This window comes from Hyperolius riggenbachi, chromosome 6 (assembly GCF_040937935.1).
Source record: "Hyperolius riggenbachi isolate aHypRig1 chromosome 6, aHypRig1.pri, whole genome shotgun sequence".
Classification (NCBI taxonomy): domain Eukaryota; kingdom Metazoa; phylum Chordata; class Amphibia; order Anura; family Hyperoliidae; genus Hyperolius; species Hyperolius riggenbachi.
The window spans coordinates 193,205,525-193,226,679 of NC_090651.1; the positions used below are offsets into that span (position 1 = coordinate 193,205,525).

Below are 21,155 nucleotides of genomic sequence, written 5' to 3' on the forward strand. Positions count from 1 at the left end.
GACAGACAGATGTTTGACCATTCCTTCAGTCTGAGGGCTGCAGGTCTCTGGAAAAGAGACCTGTCTGCTTTGCAAGTTTCAGACCTGCTCTGCTGCTGAGGAATTTGCATACATTTGTTATGCAAATTGCCTAGCTGCCTCCTTTGAAGGCTGGCAGTATAAATACCATGTTCTCCCAGAATCCTGGGCTGGTCATCTTCATGGTTTGTTACTGATGAACTCTCCTAGAGTATCAGCCCTGTTTGTTTGCTAAAGTTTATCTTAGAGTAATTCCTTGGGACTGCACTAGGCAGCTCTTCTAGTGCAGTCAGGTTGCTTTATCTGTTTTGCCTGTTCAGTCTTTGTGTCTCGATTGCCTTGTCGCCAGCGGCGGTCGACAGGGAATCGTTCTGTCTGTCTGGGGGTGCTAATCAGAGCAGCGGTTGCTACTGGTAGCCCCTTCTGTTTATCTGTCTAAATCGCACTCGCCCTAGTGGTAGTGGCAGCGCCTCCTTCTGTATTCTGCCTCAGGGGAGCTAACCAGAGCAGCCGTTGCTACTGGTAGCCCCATCTGTTTGTCTGGATCGCACTCGCCCTAGTGGTAGTGGCAGTGCCTCCTTCTGTATTCTGCCTCAGGGGTGCTAACCAGAGCAGCGGTTGCTACTGGTAGCCCCATCTGTTTGTCTGTCTGGATCACACTCGCTCTGGCGGTAGCAGCGGTGCCTCCTTCTGAACTCTGGGAATGTAGGCCAGAGCTGCGGTTGCTGCTGGCCGCTCCTCCTCTCTGTCTTGTACGAACGGTTGCTGTAGACTTGGTGAGGTAACCGTTTAGCAAGCGTTCGCGTTCTCTATTTCGTGTTTGTGTGTCATTGGTCAGTTAGGGTGGCACGATTATCACTGGGCGCCTAACGCGTGGTGATCGTGCAGAAACGCGTTCGCTGTTGCGAATGAGTGCGGTGTTCGTGTTTAGCTAGCGTTTATTTTCTTTATCTTCTCATTGTTGTTTGCTGTGCCTTTGCTACTCTCGTGTTCTGTCCTTCCCAGTCTGGTGTCTGTTAGCAATCGCCATTCTTGCGATTGCATTCGCGCTTTCTTTCCGTTGATGTGTGTTCACCGTCGCTGGGGGGCGACTAGATTGGTGAACACACATTCTGTCTGTCCCTGTGCTATTTCTCTTTGAGTGCTATTCAGCCCTGCTTGATCCTGCTCGTACAATTCCCAGCTGACATCTGTGGCAGTGCAGAGGCAGGGCTCGTCTGCACTCCACAGCTCCATCTGCCGGTGGGAATTGCCCTCTACCGGTGCATTGCACCTAACCTGGGTTCTCCCAATTACACGTTTGTGGAGGATTTCCGCCGCGTTAAAGCACGTCTGGTGCGCTGACCACGGAAACGATTCCGCATTTGTTACAACACCTTATGCTTTTTGAGAAAATCGATTTTAAAGTTACAAAGAAAAAAGAGCCGATTCATTTGATCCATTAAAAAGAGCCGATTCATTGAAAAGAAACGGCTCATTCATGAACCAGTTAGTACAGCTTAGAATGCATCCTGTGCAGGACGTATAGCTGCCGGCTCCCGCTGTCTCTTCCCACCTGCCTTCACCTGTCACACCCACCTAGGCTGGCACCCGGTGCACCCATGAGTGCAGCAGGTGCCAGCCTAGGTGAGGGTGAGAGGTGAGGAGGCGGGGAGGACAGCGGGAGCTGGCAGCTAAGCATCCCACAGGAGGAATTCTCTGCTATGTAGGGGACAGCGGAGATCTTCAATCAACGTAATTTTAGATCGCAAGATAAGAGGATACTGTATTCGTTGGATCATTTACCAAGGATATTGGCGTGGGAATTTTTTTTTAAAGGTACAGGTAAGTATTTCTGGTTAATTAAGAACATTAAGGCAGCATTCACAGTGAGACGTTACAGGCACACGTTAGTGCAGCCTGTAACGCAGCCCACCGCACAGCAATAAAAGATCAATGGGCTGTTCACAGTGCCCACGTTGCGTTACACTGTAACGCAGCAGGCAAAAACAAAGTGCTGCATGCTGTGCATTATAAGCGGCTAAGCCGCGTTAGACTGTTTGCACATGCTCAGTAGTGTTGGAGGAGGAGGTCTCCCCTCCTCCCCCGCGGCCAGGCACATGGCTAATCAATATTCACTGCACGGTGTGACGTGCAGTGTTTACTTCCTGGAGCGCCGCTCTATGCGGCGATTGGCTGGCGGGACCACGTGATGCCACATGCGTCCAAGAGTACGCATCATAGGACGCATGAAGAGCCACTTAACGCGGCTCGATCTGACGTCCAGCTTCTACCCCACTATGTGTTGCGTTAGGTGCACGTTATGCGACCTTAACGTAGCATCTAACGCAACGTCTTAGTGGGAAAGAAGCCTTAAGGACTTTTTTTTATTGTTGTGTTTTTATTTCGTTTAACGCTTTGTGGAAATGGGTAAGGGGTACTTTGTACCCCTATACTCATTTCTCCTGGGAGGGGGGGTGGGCATGACGGGTCCCCTGCTTAAAGGGGACTCCCAGATGCCACCATAAACCCCCCCCAGGGAGTCATCGCCCCCACCTCCTCCTGGGGCACCGGGGGTGGGGAAGAGCCCCTTGTCTATGGATTGGACAAGGGCTCGAGGGAGAGGGGAAAGCTTGGCCGCCCCTCTCCCTGGAGCCCCCCCATACCATGGATCATGCGGGCTGGTATAGCTCACGGTGCGAAGCCCCACGCGGCTGGGGCTCCGCATTCTGGCTATCAGAGCCTGCATGGGGGATAAGGGGTTACAGAGAGCTCAGTAGGGGGGATCCCACGTCATTTTTTTTTCAGATTTCCCACACTCAACACAAAAATAATAAAAGTTTTTTTTATTTTTTTTTTAAATATTGTTTCCTGCTATCTTTTTAACCTATCCTGCAAAGTTGGTGTTGCTAGGATGTAAGGGGCCTTTGCTATTAACTGCTAAAGTCGACGGGTGATAACCAACCAGAGCTATAGGGGTGCAAAAGTGGTGACTTTTGCCATTGAATTTCATTGGGCTTCCTATTTCACTTTCAAAAATCTCAAATCTTTTCAAAGGACGATGGCTCAGCAGTGGCAAATTTTCTAGCATTGTAGGGACTTTTAGGGGGCTCAGGACTGGTGAGTTTGGGGCCCCTAGGCCAAGAGGTCATAGCCTAGGGTCACAAAAGCTTGTTTTTTGGCAATGATGCCGGTAACGAACGTAAATCGCCACCATGTCCGTTAGCAAAGTCTGAAGCTCACGACAGTTCGCATGCAGGTAGAAGGCATATTGTTGTACTTGCACTCCAACGTTGGGTTCCCTACATCTCTGCAAACCAGAGTTATGGGGGTGCAAAAGTGCTAAAATCTCCCATAGGCTTTCATTGAGGCCTAGGTTTTGAGGGTACATAAGCGCAAGTTTCTGCCGAATGGTAAGGCAAGGGCCCGAAACTCACCAGCCCCGAGCCCCCTTAAACTACATACAAAGCCTGAAAATTTGGGGCCGCTCAGCCGTAGCATTCGGCAGCAACCTGCGCTTTTGTACCCTCAAAATCTAGGCCCCAATGAAAGCCTATGGGAGATTTTACCACTTTTGCACCCGCATAACTCTGGTTTGCAGAAATGTAGGAAACCCAAAATTGGAGTGCAAATACAACAATATGCCTTCTACCTGCATGCGACATGTCGTGAGCTTCAGATTTTGCTAACGGCAATGGCGGGGATTTACATTCGTCACCGGCATCATTGCCAAAAAAACAAGCTTTTGTGACCCTAGACTATGACCTCTTTGGCCTAGGGGCCCCAAACTCACCAGTCCTGAGCCCCCTAAAAGTCCCTACGATGCTAGAAAATTTTCCACTGCTGAGCCATCGTCCTTTGAAAAGATTTGAGATTTTTGAAAGTAAAATAGGAAGCCCAATGAAGGCCAATGGCAAAATTCAGCACTTTTGCACCCCTATAACTCTGGTTGGTTATCACCCGTTGACTTTAGCAGTTAACCTCCTGAGCGTTACGCCGCTCAGGAGGTTTTGCCAATTTGTGCCCCCAGAGATCCAATGGCTGAAACCCCTATAGCTAGCACTATGCTAGCTAGTAAAAATGCCCGGCACCCCCGATCTCCGCCGCTCCCCCGTTAACACATTACCCATCCTGGACCCAGCGATCGGCGCAGCCACCCCGCACAGCTCCAGTCTTCTCTATGGGGGGGATCGCACATGATGACGTCATGACGTCGCCAACGTCATGTGCAAACCCGATCCTCCCCATAGAGAGACAGAAGCTGTGCAGGGAGGCTGCTGGATCCAGGGGGGTAATGTATTAACAGGGGGATTGGCGGCAATCGGTGGGGATTGGGGGGTTCCTGGGACTTGTACTAGCTAGCCTAGTGCTAGCTAAAGGGGTTTCAGCCATTGGATCACATTAATTTTACATGGGGGAATCCTGGGGCCAGGAAGTGGTATGCTAGAATAGCAAAGGCCCCTTACATCCTAGCAACACCAAATTTGCAGGATATGTTAAAAAGATAGCAGGAAACCATATTTAAAAAAATAAAAACATTTTTTTTTATTATTTTTAAGTATTGAGTGTGGGAAATCTGAAAAAAAATGATGTGGGGTCCCCCCTACCGAGCTCTCTGTAACCCCTTGTCCCCCATGCAGGCTGGGATAGCCAGAATATCGTGCCCCAGCTGTACCAGCCCGCATGGTCCATGGTATGGGGGGGCTCCGGGGAGAGGGGCGGCCAAGCCTTCCTCTCTCCCCCCGAGCCCTTGTCCAATCCATGGACAAGGTGCTCTTCCCCACCTCTCGTGCCCCAGGAGGTGGGGGTGATGACTCCCTGGGGGGGTTCATGGTGGTATCTGAGAATCCCCTTTAAGAAGGGGACCCCAGATGCCCACCCCTCTTCCAGGAGAAATTAGTATAGGGGTACAAAGTACCCCTTACCCATTTCCATATAAAGGGTTAAATGAAATAAAAACACGAAAAAAGTCCTTTAATGTTCTTAATTAACCAAAAATACTAAGCTGTACCTTTAAAAAAAAATGCCACGCCAATATCCTCGGTAAATGATCCAATGAATACAGTATCCTCTTCTCTTGCGATCTTCAATTAAGTTGATTGAACATCTCCGCTGCCCCCCACATAGCAGAGAATGTGTCCTGTGGGGCACATAGCTGCCGGCTCCCGCTGTCCTCCTTGCCTCCTCACCTCTCACCCTCACCTAGGCTGGCACCTGGTGCACCCATGGGTGAGGGTGATAGGTGAAGGCAGGTGAGGAGAGACAGCGGGAGCCGGCAGCTATACATCCTGCACAGGACGCATTCTAAGATATACTAACTGGTTCATGAATGAGGCGGTCCTTTTTAATGAATCGGCTCTTTTTAATGAATCAAATGAATTGGCTCTTTTCTTTGAAACTTTAAAATCCATTTTCTCAAAAAGTATAAGGTCTTTTTGGAAAACAAAAATGTCCTCTTCTTCCCACTGTTCTTTTTAACATTCCCAGCAATTTTGGTGTTTTTAGCGTTAAAGGAGGCTTTGCTATTAACCGCTAAAGTCGGCGGGCGTTTAATTTTCCCACGGTCAGAAGGAGAATTTTAAAATCAATTTTCTCAAAAACTATAAGGTCTTTTTGAAAAAAAAGAAAATTTCCTCTTGTAGTCGCTGCCCCCTCTACATACCCTGCAAATTTGGTGTTTCTACTATGTAAGGGGACTTTGCTATTAACCGCTAAAGTCGACAATCATTAACCACTTGAGGACCTAGGGCTTTCTACCCCTTAAGGACCGGCCACTTTTTTTCCATTCAGACCACTGCAGCTTTCACGGTTTATTGCTCGCTCATACAACCTACCACCTAAATGAATTTTGGCTCCTTTTCTTGTCACTAATAAAGCTTTCTTTTGGTGCTATTTGATTGCTCCTGCGATTTTTACTTTTTATTATATTCATCAAAAAAGACATGAATTTTGGCAAAAAAATGATTTTTTTAACTTTCTGTGCTGACATTTTTCAAATAAAGTAAAATTTCTGTATACATGCAGCGCGAAAAATGTGGACAAACATGTTTTTGATAAAAAAAACCCCATTCAGTGTATATTTATTGGTTTGGGTAAAAGTTATAGCGTTTACAAACTATGGTGCAAAAAGTGAATTTTCTCATTTTCAAGCATCTATGACTTTTCTGACCCCCTGTCATGTTTCATGAGGGGCTAGAATTCCAGGTTAGTATAAATACCCCCCAAATTACCACATTTTGGAAAGAATACATCCCAAAGTATTCACTGAGAGGCATAGTGAGTTCATAGAAGATATTATTTTTTTGTCACAAGTAAGTGGAAAATGACACTTTGTGAGAAAAAAAAAAAAAAAGTTTCCATTTCTTCTAACTTGCGACAAAAAAAAAAAATGAAATCTGCCACGGACTCACCGTGCCCCTCTCTGAATACCTTGAAGGGTCTACTTTCCAAAATGGGGTCATTTGTGGGGTGTGTTTACTGTCCTGACATTTTGGGGGGTGCTAAATTGTAAGCACCCCTGTAAAGCCTAAAGGTGCTCATTGGACTTTGGACCCCTTAGCGCAGTTAGGCTGCAAAAAAGTGCCACACATGTGGTATTGCCGTACTCAAGAGAAGTAGTATAATGTGTTTTGGGGTGTATTTTTACACATACCCATGCTGGGTGGGAGAAATATCTCTGTAAAAAAAATTAACAAATTGTCATTTACACACAATTGTCCATTTACAGAGATCTTTCTCCCACTCAGCATGGGTATGTGTAAAAATACACCACAAAACACATTATACTACTTCTCCTGAGTACGGCGATACCACATGTGTGGCACTTTTTTGAACCCTAACTGCGCTAAAGGGCCCAAAGTCCAATGAGTACCTTTAGGATTTCACAGGTCATTTTGAGAAATTTCGTTTAAAGACTACTCCTCACGGTTTAGGGCCCCTAAAATGCCAGGGCAGTATAGGAACGCCACAAATGACCCCATTTTAGAAAGAAGACACCCCAAGGTATTCCGTTAGGAGTATGGTGAGTTCATAGAAGATTTTATTTTTTGTCAAAAGTTAGCGGAAAATGACACTTTGTGAAAAAACACAATTAAAATCATTTTCCGCTAACTTGTGACAAAAAATAAAATCTTCTATGAACTCGCCATACTACTAACGGAATACCTTGGGGTGTCTTCTTTCTAAAATGGGGTCATTTGTGGGGTTCCTATACTGCCCTGGCATTTTAGGGGCCCTAAACCGTGAGGAGTAGTCTTGAAACGAAATTTCTCAAAATGACCTGTGAAATCCTAAAGGTACTCATTGGACTTTGGGCCCTTTAGCGCAGTTAGGGTGCAAAAAAGTGTCACACATGTGGTATCGCCATACTCGGGAGAAGTATTACAATGTGTTTTGGGGTGTATTTTTACACATACCCATGCTGGGGGGGGAGAAATACCTCTGTAAATGGACAATTGTGTGTAAAAAAAATCAAAAGATTGTCATTTACAGAAGTATTTCTCCCACCCAGCATGGGTATGTGTAAAAATACACCCCAAAACACATTATACTACTTCTCCCGAGTACGGCGATACCACATGTGTGGCACTTTTTTGCACCCTAACTGCACTAAGGGGCCCAAAGTCCAATGAGTACCTTTAGGATTTCACAGGTCATTTTTGTTTCAAGACTACTCCTCACGGTTTAGGGCCCCTAAAATGCCAGGGCAGTATAGGAACCCCACTAATGACCCCATTTTAGAAAGAAGACACCCCAAGGTATTCCGTTAGGAGTATGGTGAGTTCATAGAAGTTTTTATTTTTTGTCACAAGTTAGCGGAAATTGATTTTAATTGTTTTTTTTTCACAAAGTGTCATTTTCCGCTAACTTGTGACAAAAAATAAAATCTTCTATGAACTCACCATACTCCGTACGGAATACCTTTGGGTGTCTTCTTTCTAGAATGGGGTCATTTGTGGGGTTCCTATACTGCCCTGGCATTTTAGGGGCCCTAAACCGTGAGGAGTAGTCTTAAAACCAAATGTCGCAAAATGACCTGCGAAATCCTAAAGGTACTCATTGGACTTTGGGCCCCTTAGCGTACTTAGGGTGTAAAAAAAAGTGCCACACATGTGGTACCGCCGTACTCAGGAGAAGTAGTATGATGCGTTTTGGGGTGTATTTTTACACATACCCATGCTAAGTGGGAGAAATATCTCTGTAAATGACAATTGTTTGATTTTTTACACACAATTGTCCATTTACATAGAAATTTCTCCCACCCAGCATGGGTATGTGTAAAAATACACCCCAAAACACATTATACTACTTTTCCTGAGTACGGCGGTACCACATGTGTGACACTTTTTTGCAGCCTAGGTGCGCTAAGGGGCCCAACGTCCTATTCACAGGTCATTTTGAGGCATTTGTTTTCTAGACTACTCCTCGCGGTTTAGGTCCCCTAAAATGCAAGGGCAGTATAGGAACCCCACAAGTGACCCCATTTTAGAAAGAAGACACCCCAAGGTATTCCGTTAGGTGTTTTAGGGCGAGTTCATAGAAGATTTTATTTTTTGTCACAAGTTAGTGAAAAATGACACTTTGTGAAAAAAAAACAATAAAAATCAATTTCCGCTAACTTTTGACAAAAAATAAAATCTTCTATGAACTCGTCATACACCTAACAGAATACCTTGGGGTGTCTTTTTTTCTAAAATGGGGTCACTTGTGGGGTTCCTATACCGCCCTGGCATTTTACAGGCCCAAAACCGTGAGTAGTCTGGAAACCAAATGTCTCAAAATGGCTGTTCAGGGATATAAGCATCTGCAAATTTTGATGACAGGTGGTCTATGAGGGGGCGAATTTTGTGGAACCGGTCATAAGCAGGGTGGCCTTTTAGATGACAGGTTGTATTGGGCCTGATCTGATGGAAAGGAGTGCTAGGGGGGTGACAGGAGGTGATTGATGGGTGTCTCAGGGGGTGGTTAGAGGGGAAAATAGATGCAATCAATGCACTGGGGAGGTGATCGGAAGGGGGTCTGAGGGGGATCTGAGGGTTTGGCCGAGTGATCAGGAGCCCACACGGGGCAAATTGGGGCCTGATCTGATGGGTAGGTGTGCTAGGGGGTGACAGGAGGTGATTGATGGGTGTCTCAAGGTGTGATTAGAGGGGGGAATAGATGCAAGCAATGCACTGGCGAGGTGATCAGGGCTGGGGTCTGAGGGCATTCTGAGGGTGTGGGCGGGTGATTGAGTGCCCTAGGGGCAGATAGGGGTCTAATCTGATAGGTAGCAGTGACAGGGGGTGATTGATGGGTAATTAGTGGGTGTTTAGGGTAGAGAACAGATGTAAACACTGCACTTGGGAGGTGATCGGACGTCGGATCTGCGGGCGATCTATTGGTGTGGGTGGGTGATCAGATTGCCCGCAAGGGGCAGGTTAGGGGCTGATTGATGGGTGGCAGTGACAGCAGGTGATTGATGGGCGGCAGTGACAGGGGGTGATTGATGGGTGGCAGTGACAGGGGGTGATTGATAGGTGATTGATAGGTGATTGACAGGTAATCAGTGGGTTATTACAGGGGAGAACAGATGTAAATATTGCACTGGCGAATTGATAAGGGGGGGTCTGAGGGCAATCTGAGCGTGTAGGCGGGCGATTGGGTGCCCGCAAGGGGCAGATTAGGGTCTGATCTGATGGGTAACAGTGACAGGTGGTGATAGGGGGTGATTGATGGGTGATTGATGGGTAATTAGTGGGTGTTTAGAGGAGAGAATAGATGGAAACACTGCGCTTGGGTGGCGATCTGATGTCGGATCTGCGGGCGATCTATTGGTGTGGGTGGGTGATCAGTTTGCCCGCAAGGGGCAGGTTAGGGGCTGATTGATGGGTGGCAGTGACAGGGGGTGATTGACGGGTGATTGACGGGTGATTGACAGGTGATGGACAGGTGATTGACAGGTGATCAGGGGGGATAGATGCATACAGTACATGGGGGGGGGGGGTCTGGGGAGAATCTGAGGGGTGGGGGGGTGATCAGGAGGGAGCGGGGGGCAGGGGGAGGATGAAAAAAAAATAGCTTTGACAGATAGTGACAGGGAGTGATTGATGGGTGATTAGGGGGGTGATTGGGTGCAAACAGGGGTCTGGGGGGTGGGCAGGGGGGGGGGGTCTGATGGGTGCTGTGGGCGATCTGGGGCAGGGGGGGGGGGAAATCAGTGTGCTTGGTGCAGACTAGGGTGGCTGCAGCCTGCCCTGGTGGTCCCTCGGACATTGGGACCACCAGGGCAGGAGGCAGCCTGTATAATACACTTTGTAAACATTACAAAGTGTATTATACACTTTGTATGCGGCGATCGTCGGGTTAACATCCCGCCGACGCTTCCGTATGGCCGGCGGGATGTTGCGGCGGGTGAGCGGCGCCAGGCGGAGGTGGAGGATCGCGTCACAGATGACGCGATCGCTCCGCCCATGCCCATACAAGGACCGCCGCATTTTGTCAATAAAGCGGTCCTTGCGGCGTCCACTTTCCGGCCGCCAATTGTATATACGGCGGTCGGGAAGTGGTTAAAGTCTATGGAAAAAATGCAAACTCAAACTTTTTTGGAAAAAAATTCTCGGTTCACCTCGAACGCGAACCACTGATGTTCGTGCAAATCGGTTTGCCGGCGAACTGTTCGGGCCATCTCTAAACACTTGCCTTAAGCTGTGTATACAAGCTAGATCAAACTTGGCTAAAGTGGCTAATAAAAACAACCTCTGCCAAGACTCTAGCATTTGTACAGCAGCCATTAATGCCACCCAATGCCTTGGCCAGCGATCAACCATCGGCCAAGAGTATTGTTCTCTCCATGCACCCTGCCTGATCTCGCTCGCGCTGCTTCTTTCGACTTCCTCTAGCCGTATAGAATGCATCACAGGCTAGGGAGCAAACAGCCTTAGCCCCCCCCAAGGGATCAAGTCTCGATCCCTGATGGTAAATATGCCTAGTGCAGGTGTAGGAGGCTTTACGTGATCATTTTTGAGCAGCCCTTTCCTGTACAAAGACACTTCTTGGCTATCTGTCAGGCAACATGCTCTGCACTTCAGAGATGGGAGGGATAGGGTATGTGTAATAGATGAGGCGGCTGCGGCGAGCAGCACCGCCGCAGCCGCCTCCACGCGGCCATCCGACAGCGCGGCGCCGAGGACGGAGCCGTCTGTAAAGGGGGTCACCGTAGTGCGCGCGCGCCCCCACAGACGGGTCCTTTATGCGGGGAGGAAGCCCGTCAGCTGACCTGTTGGTCGGTTGACGTCAGAGGAGACCTTCGCCGCTCCTCATTGGCTCAGAGGAGTGGGCGTGCCTGTAAGGTCTCCTCTGCTTCTTAAGCCTGCAGGCTTCACTTCTTCCCTGTCTGTTGTCGTGAATGCTTGCGTGTGAGCGCGCAGACCTTAGATAGTTCCCTGGTGTTGATGCTACGGATTTCACACCAAGTTAGGAAAATTACTCTTGTCATTGTTATTGTGTATAGACTAGATCCGGGGTGTCGATACCAAGGACGTCACACCCAGACTAGGATATTACTATTGCATTGATCTCTTGTATTTGACTCTGGCTAGCACTTTGACTTTGTATCTGTCTTCTGATCTTGCACTTCTGCCCATCTGGTTTCCTGTTGCTGAACCTCTGCCTGATTACCGATTACTCTCTTGCCTCACGATTCTATACCGATACGTACCTTCCTGTTGCTGAACCTCTGCCTGATTACCGATTACTCTCTTGCCTCACGATTTTGTATATACTTACCTTTCTGTTGCCGGACCTTGCCTGCCTGACCACTCTACTCGCCACTGGTGAGGTACGGCTTACACCAGCTCCTCTGGTGGAACAGTTTGGTTAAGCTGTAGTACAGCCCCAATTACCTGCTCTTATAGGGCATCTGTCATTAAGTTTGTATTGTATCTCCTTGTCTGCTGTTCGGTCTGGGTCACCCGCCCCACGGGTGTCCTCATGCCTGCAATAGTATCTGAATCACCCGCTCCCCGGGAGATTCAGCATCTTTGTTTTTATTCTCTCCAGCCTGCTGGAATTTGTACATTTGTGCACGATTAGTGTACTGTTAGTACCTCACCAGCTCCCCTGGTGAGGTCTGGCTAAACTAATAAAGTTACTGTTGCACCCAAACACTTACACTTGCTAGGTGTACAGAAGTTAGTCATACTTGTATTATTGGTGATTCTGCAGATCATTAATAATCAGGTATATGTCTGTATTGTTGGTGATACTGCAGATCACCAATAATCAGACACTCTCTGTGTGCAGTCACCCATCGTCACAGTATGGCACTGGTGGCAGACCTATGGCACATGTGATAGAGTGGGCACTCAGACCCCTTTCTGTTGGCATGTGTACCATACCATGGCAATAAATAAGTGGGTTATAGGTTGCAGAATGGGCACTTGGTCTCTAATGGGTTCGCCATTCCTGAAATAGGGTAAGCAGTAAGGCATGAAATTGTAATGTTCAGTTGGCAGGTTTCGGGGAACTCCTGTACATAAAAGGTGCATAAAACTGAAAAGGTGTCTTAAACTACCAAAGTTAAAATTGTGTGAGTTTAAAATGTTCCTAATGTGTACACTTCTCAAAAAGATTTAAATTAACCCACCCATACAACATGAAAGACATTTTTTGGACACAGTAAACTGATTTGGACAAAAACTTACCTTTACAACACTAAGAGGCTTTCTGGAAAGATGATAACCAGTATAGAATAAAAATGTCAGAACAATGATGAAACCACGATACCTGGAACAGAGAAAATATATATTTGTCATATGGATTACAAGGAATATTTTCATTTTTTTTTTCAAACAAGATTTATTGAATTTTTCAACATTTTCATCCAGAACACACACCGTGGGCAATACATCAGCAGATAGGAAAGAAAAGTACAATATTGGTTTTATCCAACATGAAGACACGTCATCTTATGGGTCTATTGCACATTTATCCACTGTGTCTTACAATATGATGTTTCAGAATAAACCATAAAAAAAAAACTCGTTATAGTAACGCCCACTGAGCTCCCTCCCGCTCCCTCCCTCCCCACCCCCTCTTTCCCCCTAGTCATCTCTGGTTTAACGGTCACTAGTAGCCTTGCCGATATTACACTTCTAGTTTACCTAAAGTACCGGACAGCTTCTCAACCAAATACCACTTGGTATCTACAAAAGGGGTCATCACCTCATCTATCTCTTTTTTAGAGAAAGATGACAAGATAAAATATTTCCAGGTTTTAAAAAAACTTTTGGTTTTCTTGTCCTTATATGTCACAGCCTCCAACTTGTCTTGTCTGAATAGATGCAGTAATTCTTCCTTCACGTCCCATATTGAGGGGGCAGTGGAATAAATCCATTTATTGAATATGACTTTGCGGGCCGCCAAAATTATGAGGTGGGCTAATTTGCTTGGGGCGATAGCTGGCTGTTGCTGTACGTCCGTAATTGGTATTTTTGGAGGAACATAATGGAATAGAAATAGTAATGGATTTGGCTCGACTTTATACTTGCTGATCTTTTCCACGTAGTCCGCTACTTTCTTCCAAAATGTTGAGATTATAGAGCAAGACCAGATACAGTGGAAGAGATCCGCCTGTGGGTGTGCGCATTTTGGACATGCTGGTGAATAATAAGCGGGGGGTTTACTATACTTAATATTAAAGGCATACTTTGCCCTGTGTATTAGTTTCAATTGAGATTCCCTCCACGATTCCCCTGAAATCAGTTTATAAGATATCCGATACCCCTCAATAATTTTAGACTCCACTTGTTCCCCGGGAATGTCCTTTCCCCATTTGGCGAGATTATTAAGCGCTTTGGAAGAAATATTTAAAAGCTGGAGGTTTGATTGAATAGAAGACAAGGAAACCTTAGGGACATGTGGGGTCAGAAATCTGTCAAACTCGTTCACCGAACAAACCGATGCAAGCTTGCCACCCTTATCTCGTATATAAGATTGTAGTTGACCATAGTATAAAAAATGTTGTTTAGGGATCCCGTATGAATTACAAATATTTGGGAATGACATCAATTTGCCTTCGCTCAAGCTAACTAGATTACCCAGTCTTTCCACCCCTTTCTGATGCCAATCAAGAAACCCTCCATGTGCCATGCTGGCCTTAAAACCCGGGTGGCCCCATAGCGGCATGTACTTGGATACCTGGAAGGGTAAAGAAAAACACTTTCTCACTTCCTTCCAGGCAACCATCGTGTCTCTGATTATTCTGCTTAGTTTTATTTTTGAGGGAGATAGTTTATATGGAGTGTGTAAGAGGCCTACTAAATCCCAGGGTTCCGCAAATGCAGATTCAAGTGCGTAGTTTGAGTAGAAACTTGTTTTGTTTATCCAGTCCCTAACATTTCTAGTAAGACAAGCTAAGTTATACCTTCTGATGTCCGGTAATGCTAATCCTCCCCAGTCTTTTGGTAGTTTTAACTTTGAAATAGCGATCCTAACCTTGCCATGTTTCCATAAGAACCTTGAGAAAGCTCTTTCCAGTTCTTTAATATCTGAATGCTTTAACAAAATAGGCAGTGTCTGGAGAGGATATAGTAATCTTCCGAAGCTAACAGATTTTATGAGAGCTGCTCTTCCCATCAAATTTATGGGTAAATTTTCCCAATTGAGAAGCTGCCGTTTGATGTCTGCTATTAGGGGTTGATAATTAATTTCATAGAGGCGATTAGGTTCCTTATGGATTTTTATTCCTAGATAAGTGACCATGGAGCACATTTTGACTGGAACGCTATTTTTGTCAATTGTAGGCGGACTAGTCGAGAGGAACATAAGCTCACTCTTAGATACGTTTATTTTAAACCCACTATGTTGGCCTATTTCAGAGATTAGGTTTAATAATTTTGGTATTTGGACTAGCGGGTCATCTAAAAATAGAAGAACGTCATCGGCAAACATTGCCTGTGATACTAAAGTTCCCCCTACATCCACTCCCTTAATTGTTGTGGCTAAGAGTTTCGTCATGGGCTCAAGAGCTAAATTAAAAAGAAGTGGGGACAAAGGGCAGCCCTGGCGCGTACCCTTCTCCAGGGAAAAACATGGAGACAGGAATCCAGGTGTGTAAATGCGAGCTCCTGGATTTTCATGCATTGCTGAAATCAACCGGCGTATTGCCCCCTGGAAACCCATTTTATCAAGTACCATGTCGAGCCAACCCCATCTCACATTATCGAATGCTTTTTCAGCATCTAGAAGAAGTATTGCATGATTTTTGCAAGATCTGGGGTAAGCTCGAACATGGTCCTGTACCATCAGTAGTTTTCTAATATTAGCCGTTGCAGAGCGATTTCTCACGAAGCCTACCTGATTGGGGCTTACTAATTTAGGGAGACAACATGCTAAACGATCAGCCATTATTTTCGATAGAATTTTCAGGTCTTGGTTTATCAGAGATATAGGGCGGTAAGATCCTGGTAGCATGGGGTCCTTTCCTGACTTTAACAGGAGTTTTATATATGCTATATTTGCCAATTTGGGGTACCTTCCTTCTTTAAGTATTTTGTCAAATAGGGCCTTTAAGAATGGTACGATTTCTTGGCGCAGTAATTTGTAAAATTCTGAGGTGAAACCATCTGGCCCTGGGGATTTCCTATTTGCTAATTGTTTAATTGTGGCATTTATTTCTCCTTCTGTGATTGGTGCATTTAATTCTGTTAAGTCTTCCTCAGATAAAGAGGGTAGTGGTATCTTAGACAGCCAGTCTGCTCCCTTGGCCCCCGGGGAAGCTTCCTGAGACTCAGAATAAAGGGCTTTATAAAAGTCATGAAAACTCATGTTGATATCTTTAGGGTTACTCAGGATTTGATTAGATGAAGAACGTAGCGAAGAAATAATAGTTGGTTGGAAAGGGGGTTTGGCTAGTTTTGACAATAGAGTGCCTACCTTATTACCGTACTTATAATAGTGTAAATCTTTGTAGGACTTAACATATAGCTCCCTGTTTTTAAAGCTCATATCAGAAGCAGCTTTAGCTTTCAGCCATCTCATCCTAGTTTCAGAGGAGGGACTGTCTAAATATGCTCTATGGGCTAGCCGTAAGTCACTTAATGATTTGGTATACAGTTCGTGAGATTTTTTGCGTTTGCCTGCTATATAACTTATGATTTTACCTCGAATGGTAGGTTTGGCAGCTTCCCAGAAGAGAAAAATATCCTTAATATGAGCTTTGTTTTCGTCTTTGTATTCCCACCACCACTGCAGAAGGGATTGGGAAAACCCTTCATCCTCGTACAAATAGGATGGGAACTTCCATAGAATATCAGATCCCTTTGGTATTATTGTTGTGTACTCAATTTGTATAGGAGCATGGTCCGATATGACCAAGTCCTGAATGGAGGCTTGAACTACTTGGGAAAGTGCTTGAGGGGAAATCAGAAAATAGTCCAGCCTTGACCATATATTGTGGGGAGCTGAATAAAAAGTAAATTCTTCCCCATCTGGGTGTAGTAGCCTCCAGCAGTCACCTAAATCTGAAGATCGCAGATAATCTTGCAAGAGTAGCGATTTAGCAGTAGTGAGCGTGCTGGGTTGGGCCTTCTTTGACCTATCTTCTTGGAGGTTGGCTACTGCATTAAAATCCCCCCCTTGAATAATTTTGGTAGAGCCTGCCGAGAGCGTTTCCGCTAACAAATCAGCATAGAAAGCCTTGTTCTCCTCTATTGGGGCATAAACATTAATTAAAGATATATTTTCTCCTGCCAGCTGCAATTGGAGGCTTACCCATCTGCCTTCGCTGTCTGATTTGACATTGGTGATTTCCCCTTGTAGATTTTTGTGTATTAATATAAGCACCCCAGCTTTTCGGCCCTGCGCTGGTGACCCATAAACTTTACCCACCCAGGATTTCCGCATGAAATTGAAGTGATCTTTGGAAAGGTGGCTTTCTTGGATGAAGGCTATATCCGATTTTAATTTCTTTAAGTGGCGTAAAATAATTGAGCGCTTGCCAGGTGAACGTAAGCCTTTGACGTTCCAAGAAGTTATTTTCAATGACATTGAGGTGCGTCATAGGTGCCCCAATTGCAGCTAGGTTTAAATAACATATTATATTGTGTGGTCAGCAAACCAGAGACGACTTCTTCCCTGTATCGCCTAATCCCCCCTTTTCCCCTTACCCTCAAATTAAACCAGAAACCCCCACTGGGTCTCCTATATCCTGTATATAGTACCCCTTTTAGATCATAACCTGGTAATGAACAGATCCAACTCAAAACGACAAAGAAAAGAAATTTGTAGTTATGCGACTCCACTTTTTTCCCGGATGTCACCCCTCCATTAGCTCCAAAGCCAATTCCCCTACATCCTACGAGCTTTTTTAATTATCAGTGGTAGAAATAAAACATATTTTCAACTAACCCTAGAAAAGAAAATCAGTTATAGCTCACATATATATATAGATATTCAAGTTCAGTGTGTATTTCTTATACAGCAGCGCCCCCTGCTGTCCTCAGTAAAACAGCCGAAATACCTTGAAAGTTCCAATAAAAGAAAATTGCAGCAAAAAAGAAATAGAAAAGGAAAACAAAAGTTAATCCGGATCTTTGTCTGGTTCCTTACGCAGAAATGTAAGTGCCTCTGTTACTGATGTAAACGTGTGTGTAGTGTCCGATTCATCGGTCACCCGTAATATGGCAGGGTATTGCAAGGCAAATTTCCACTTTTTCTCCACGCATTTTTCGCATGCTGGGTTGAATGCTTTACGCATTTTTGATACTTCTGCCGAATAATCGCTGAAAAGGCGAATCTTCGCTCCCTGGTACTCAATCGGATGGCCCAGGTCCTTAAAGGCGCGGAGTAAGTCCGTCTTTTCCGCAAAATCTAAATACCTTGCCAATACCAATCTTGGAGGTTTCCGATCATTGTCAGGTCGTGGGGGGCCCACCCTGTGGGCTCTTTCCACCTTCAGACCCCGTTTAAAACCGAGTATTTTAGGAATGACAGTCATGCATAAATCTCGGAGAGCTGTAGGTCCTATGGACTCTGGTACCCCCACTACTCGTAAATTGTTCCGACGAGAACGATTTTCAAGATCCTGGAGTTTTTCCTTAAACATCTTATTTTCTTCTACTAACTTTTGATGGCTGGTCTTATCTTTATTAGCAGTGTCCTCCAGTGACTGGATTCTGTGTTCTGCCTGATCTAGCCGTTGACTGTGGGCTTGTAAATTGCTATGGATGGCCTGAATAGATTTGTCCAGCGTGGTCTGGAGTGTGAGCTGTAACTCGGGAGCTAATTGCCGTGCCACCTCTGTTGCCAGCTTCACATAGTCTATGTTTAGCCGTTCCCCCTCACCTGCTGTTAGTTGTGGAGAGTGGGCTTCTTCTATGTCCCAGTCTCTGCCCTGCTGAGAGGATCCATCCCATTCGGGTAATTGCTGCTGCTGCGCCACGACTGGGGATGGAGGAGCGGCGGCCATCTTAGTTTCTTCTTCCTCTGGGCCCAAGGTCTTACGCGGGGCAGAGCGCAGGAGGTACCGGTCCATCGGCCGTGAAGTCCGCCCTGGGAGAGTCACAGCTGTGTCCTCTGTCACCGGAGGTAGGAGCGGGGGCGCTTTGTCTGGCTTGCAGCCCGATGCAGGGGGATCGCTGTGCGGAGCTCTCACTTACACCTCCGCCATCCGGGCGCCGGAACCGGAAGTGAATATTTTCATTTTATCAAATTAATGCTATTTATCCTGGTTACTTAGAATAAAGTCACAAGTTCTGTTGGCCTGAAGTGACTCACCCAACATCATTCAGTGCAACTGTAAATACTTTATTAGAATTTGTGACAGTTAGCAGTAATATGAAAACGATAGATGATCAATGACTTGCTAATGATTCTGAGCTGATGCACATTTTATGCAAAGTATCCAACTTAGAAATGGGCCAATCAAATGCAGCAGCTGAAATAGGACCTAAATCGTTACTCCAGTCTCTGCATGCTTCATCTAATCTCAGAAAACATTCTGGGGGTAATCTAGAGTATAATTCAGAGATTGGTCAAAAAACATTTATTTCAAAGAACATTCTCTATTTTCATCACTTTCCCAGACAGTTCCACTCCTCCGTGAATTCATTTAACTAGATGTGTCTAAAGGTGGCCACACACCATACAATTTTTTTTAAATATCTGTTCAATTCAAGAATTGCAATCAATTTTTCTGATGGATTGTAACATTTCAAAAATATGACCAATGTACTACACACATGTTCAATTTTTCCCCAATTATTTATTTATTGTATTTATAAAGCACCATCAGATTACACAGCACTGGACATTAGTTAAGTTACCGAAAATATTTACGGGTGACATACCTCAATAAGACAATACAGGAATACAAGAAAAATCAGATCACACAGCACAGTATAAGTACAAGGTAATGCTTAATCAGTCACTGGATGGGAGCAAGGGAATTAGGCAAGTTGAGTTCACTCAAATGCACAGCATGCGTGCACAGTAATGGAGGTGCATGATCATGTAGGACACACAAGGAGGAGGACCCTGCCCAAAGGCTTACAATCTAGAGGGAGAGGTTATGAAATATGATAATGATAAAAAAATGATTGGAAAATGAGAAAATTGCTAGGGTGTGTATATTAATAAATTGACAAACACAATCATTAGAAAAATTGAAAAATTGAAGAAAAATTTTCAGCATTCCGTATATAAAAATCGCAAAATAACCACACAAAAAAAACAGACAGGAAATCTGATCATATTTTTCAAAAAAAAAAAAAAGCTTTCGATTTTTTGGGGAGATCCGATCATATTTATTGAATTGCCATAAAATCGGATCATTTTATTGTATCATGACCTTTAGTCGAAAGAAAACAAAGAAAAAAACAAAGAAAAAAACAAAAAAAACCTTTATTAGACAAGTTATGTTTAGTTATTGGGCAGGGCCAAGCATCGCAATTTTACATTTGCAAATGGTCACCAAAAATTACAGTGAAAATGTGTGAATCCGTGAACCGGAAGTTTGTGATGAGACCCATTGGGCTTGATTCTCACGTATAGCACGAACGTGCTATGCGTTTAGCGTGCAATGTGATGCATGTGAAGGTTTACGTGGGAAAAGATTTACGTGTGCGTGCTAACGAAGGTGTTCACTTGTTAATGCGCTCACTTTGCCCCGTTAGCGCGCACGTAAATATTTGCTCACGCACGTAAATCATTATGTGCGTAAACCTTCACGTGCGTCACATTGCGCGCTAAACGCATAGCATGGTCGTGCTATGCATTAGCACGGCTTTGTGAATCAAGCCCATTTAATTTAATGGCAGGCAAACATCTAAAATCCCCAAGGCATCTCTGCACTCTGCAGCCACAATTTCTTTATAAAAGGTGTACAAAGTATACAAAACAAGGACAGTGGTATGGTGGAGGGGGATTAACTAATGAACAGTGGCATAGCTAAGGAGCTGTGGGCCCTGATGCAAGTTTTACATTGTCCCCCCTCCCCAGCACTCTATACATGACAATGTATACATCGCACCAAAACCTGCCAATGGCAAATACAGTGTCAGAGGTACAAGAAGGCAGGGGCGTAACTAGATCCCACCGGGCCCCCCTGCAAAAATTATTTGCAATAATTTAGTTATAAGTGAACATTTGTGGTTACCCACAATGCCCTACTGAATATGAAAATTATCCCTTTTCGCCCTTGTTAAGCCAAGCAAGCATCCAGAACCGCTGGTATATAGCAAGCCTATAGCTTTAAGTTTTACACAGCCATATCAAACCCACATGTAGACAGCCTGTTTCGGCTTTTGGTCCTCATCAGTACATGGCAGGGATTGATAAGGCTGTATTACCTGACGACCCAGCAACCGCTATTTTAATGTCAACTTGCTCACAGTCTTACCAGCCATCAGAGGCGATTAATCCCTGATGGTACTGGAGTAAGTTAGACGAGATTGCGGGGCTGTTCGTCACATTGGAAACACTGGGAGTGTCTTCCAGCACAGTTACACAGGGATTGTCATCATCACACAATATGTCACTTACAGACTTGTCACAGGCCTGGTGATCACAGCGATTAGAGTGGGCTGGAACCTCTTCTGGTGGCTGTGAGCTCAGGCTCTTAGCCATATGACATGCACTGGCTAAAGAGGGCACAACACTACATCCCAGTTTGTGTAAAT

General features: G+C 45.1%; 1 protein-coding gene across 3 annotated transcripts in view; it reads right to left on the reverse strand.

Moving 5' to 3' along the window:
* SLC37A2 (solute carrier family 37 member 2) overlaps positions 1-21,155 on the reverse strand; it is a 1,087,044-nt gene that overhangs the window by 913,602 nt on the left and 152,287 nt on the right. For all 3 annotated transcript variants that reach the window (XM_068240256.1, XM_068240255.1, XM_068240254.1), the window contains exon 2: positions 12,681-12,762. In XM_068240256.1, coding sequence (XP_068096357.1) covers positions 12,681-12,762 — 82 coding nt within the window. The remainder of the gene's footprint in view (positions 1-12,680; positions 12,763-21,155) is intronic.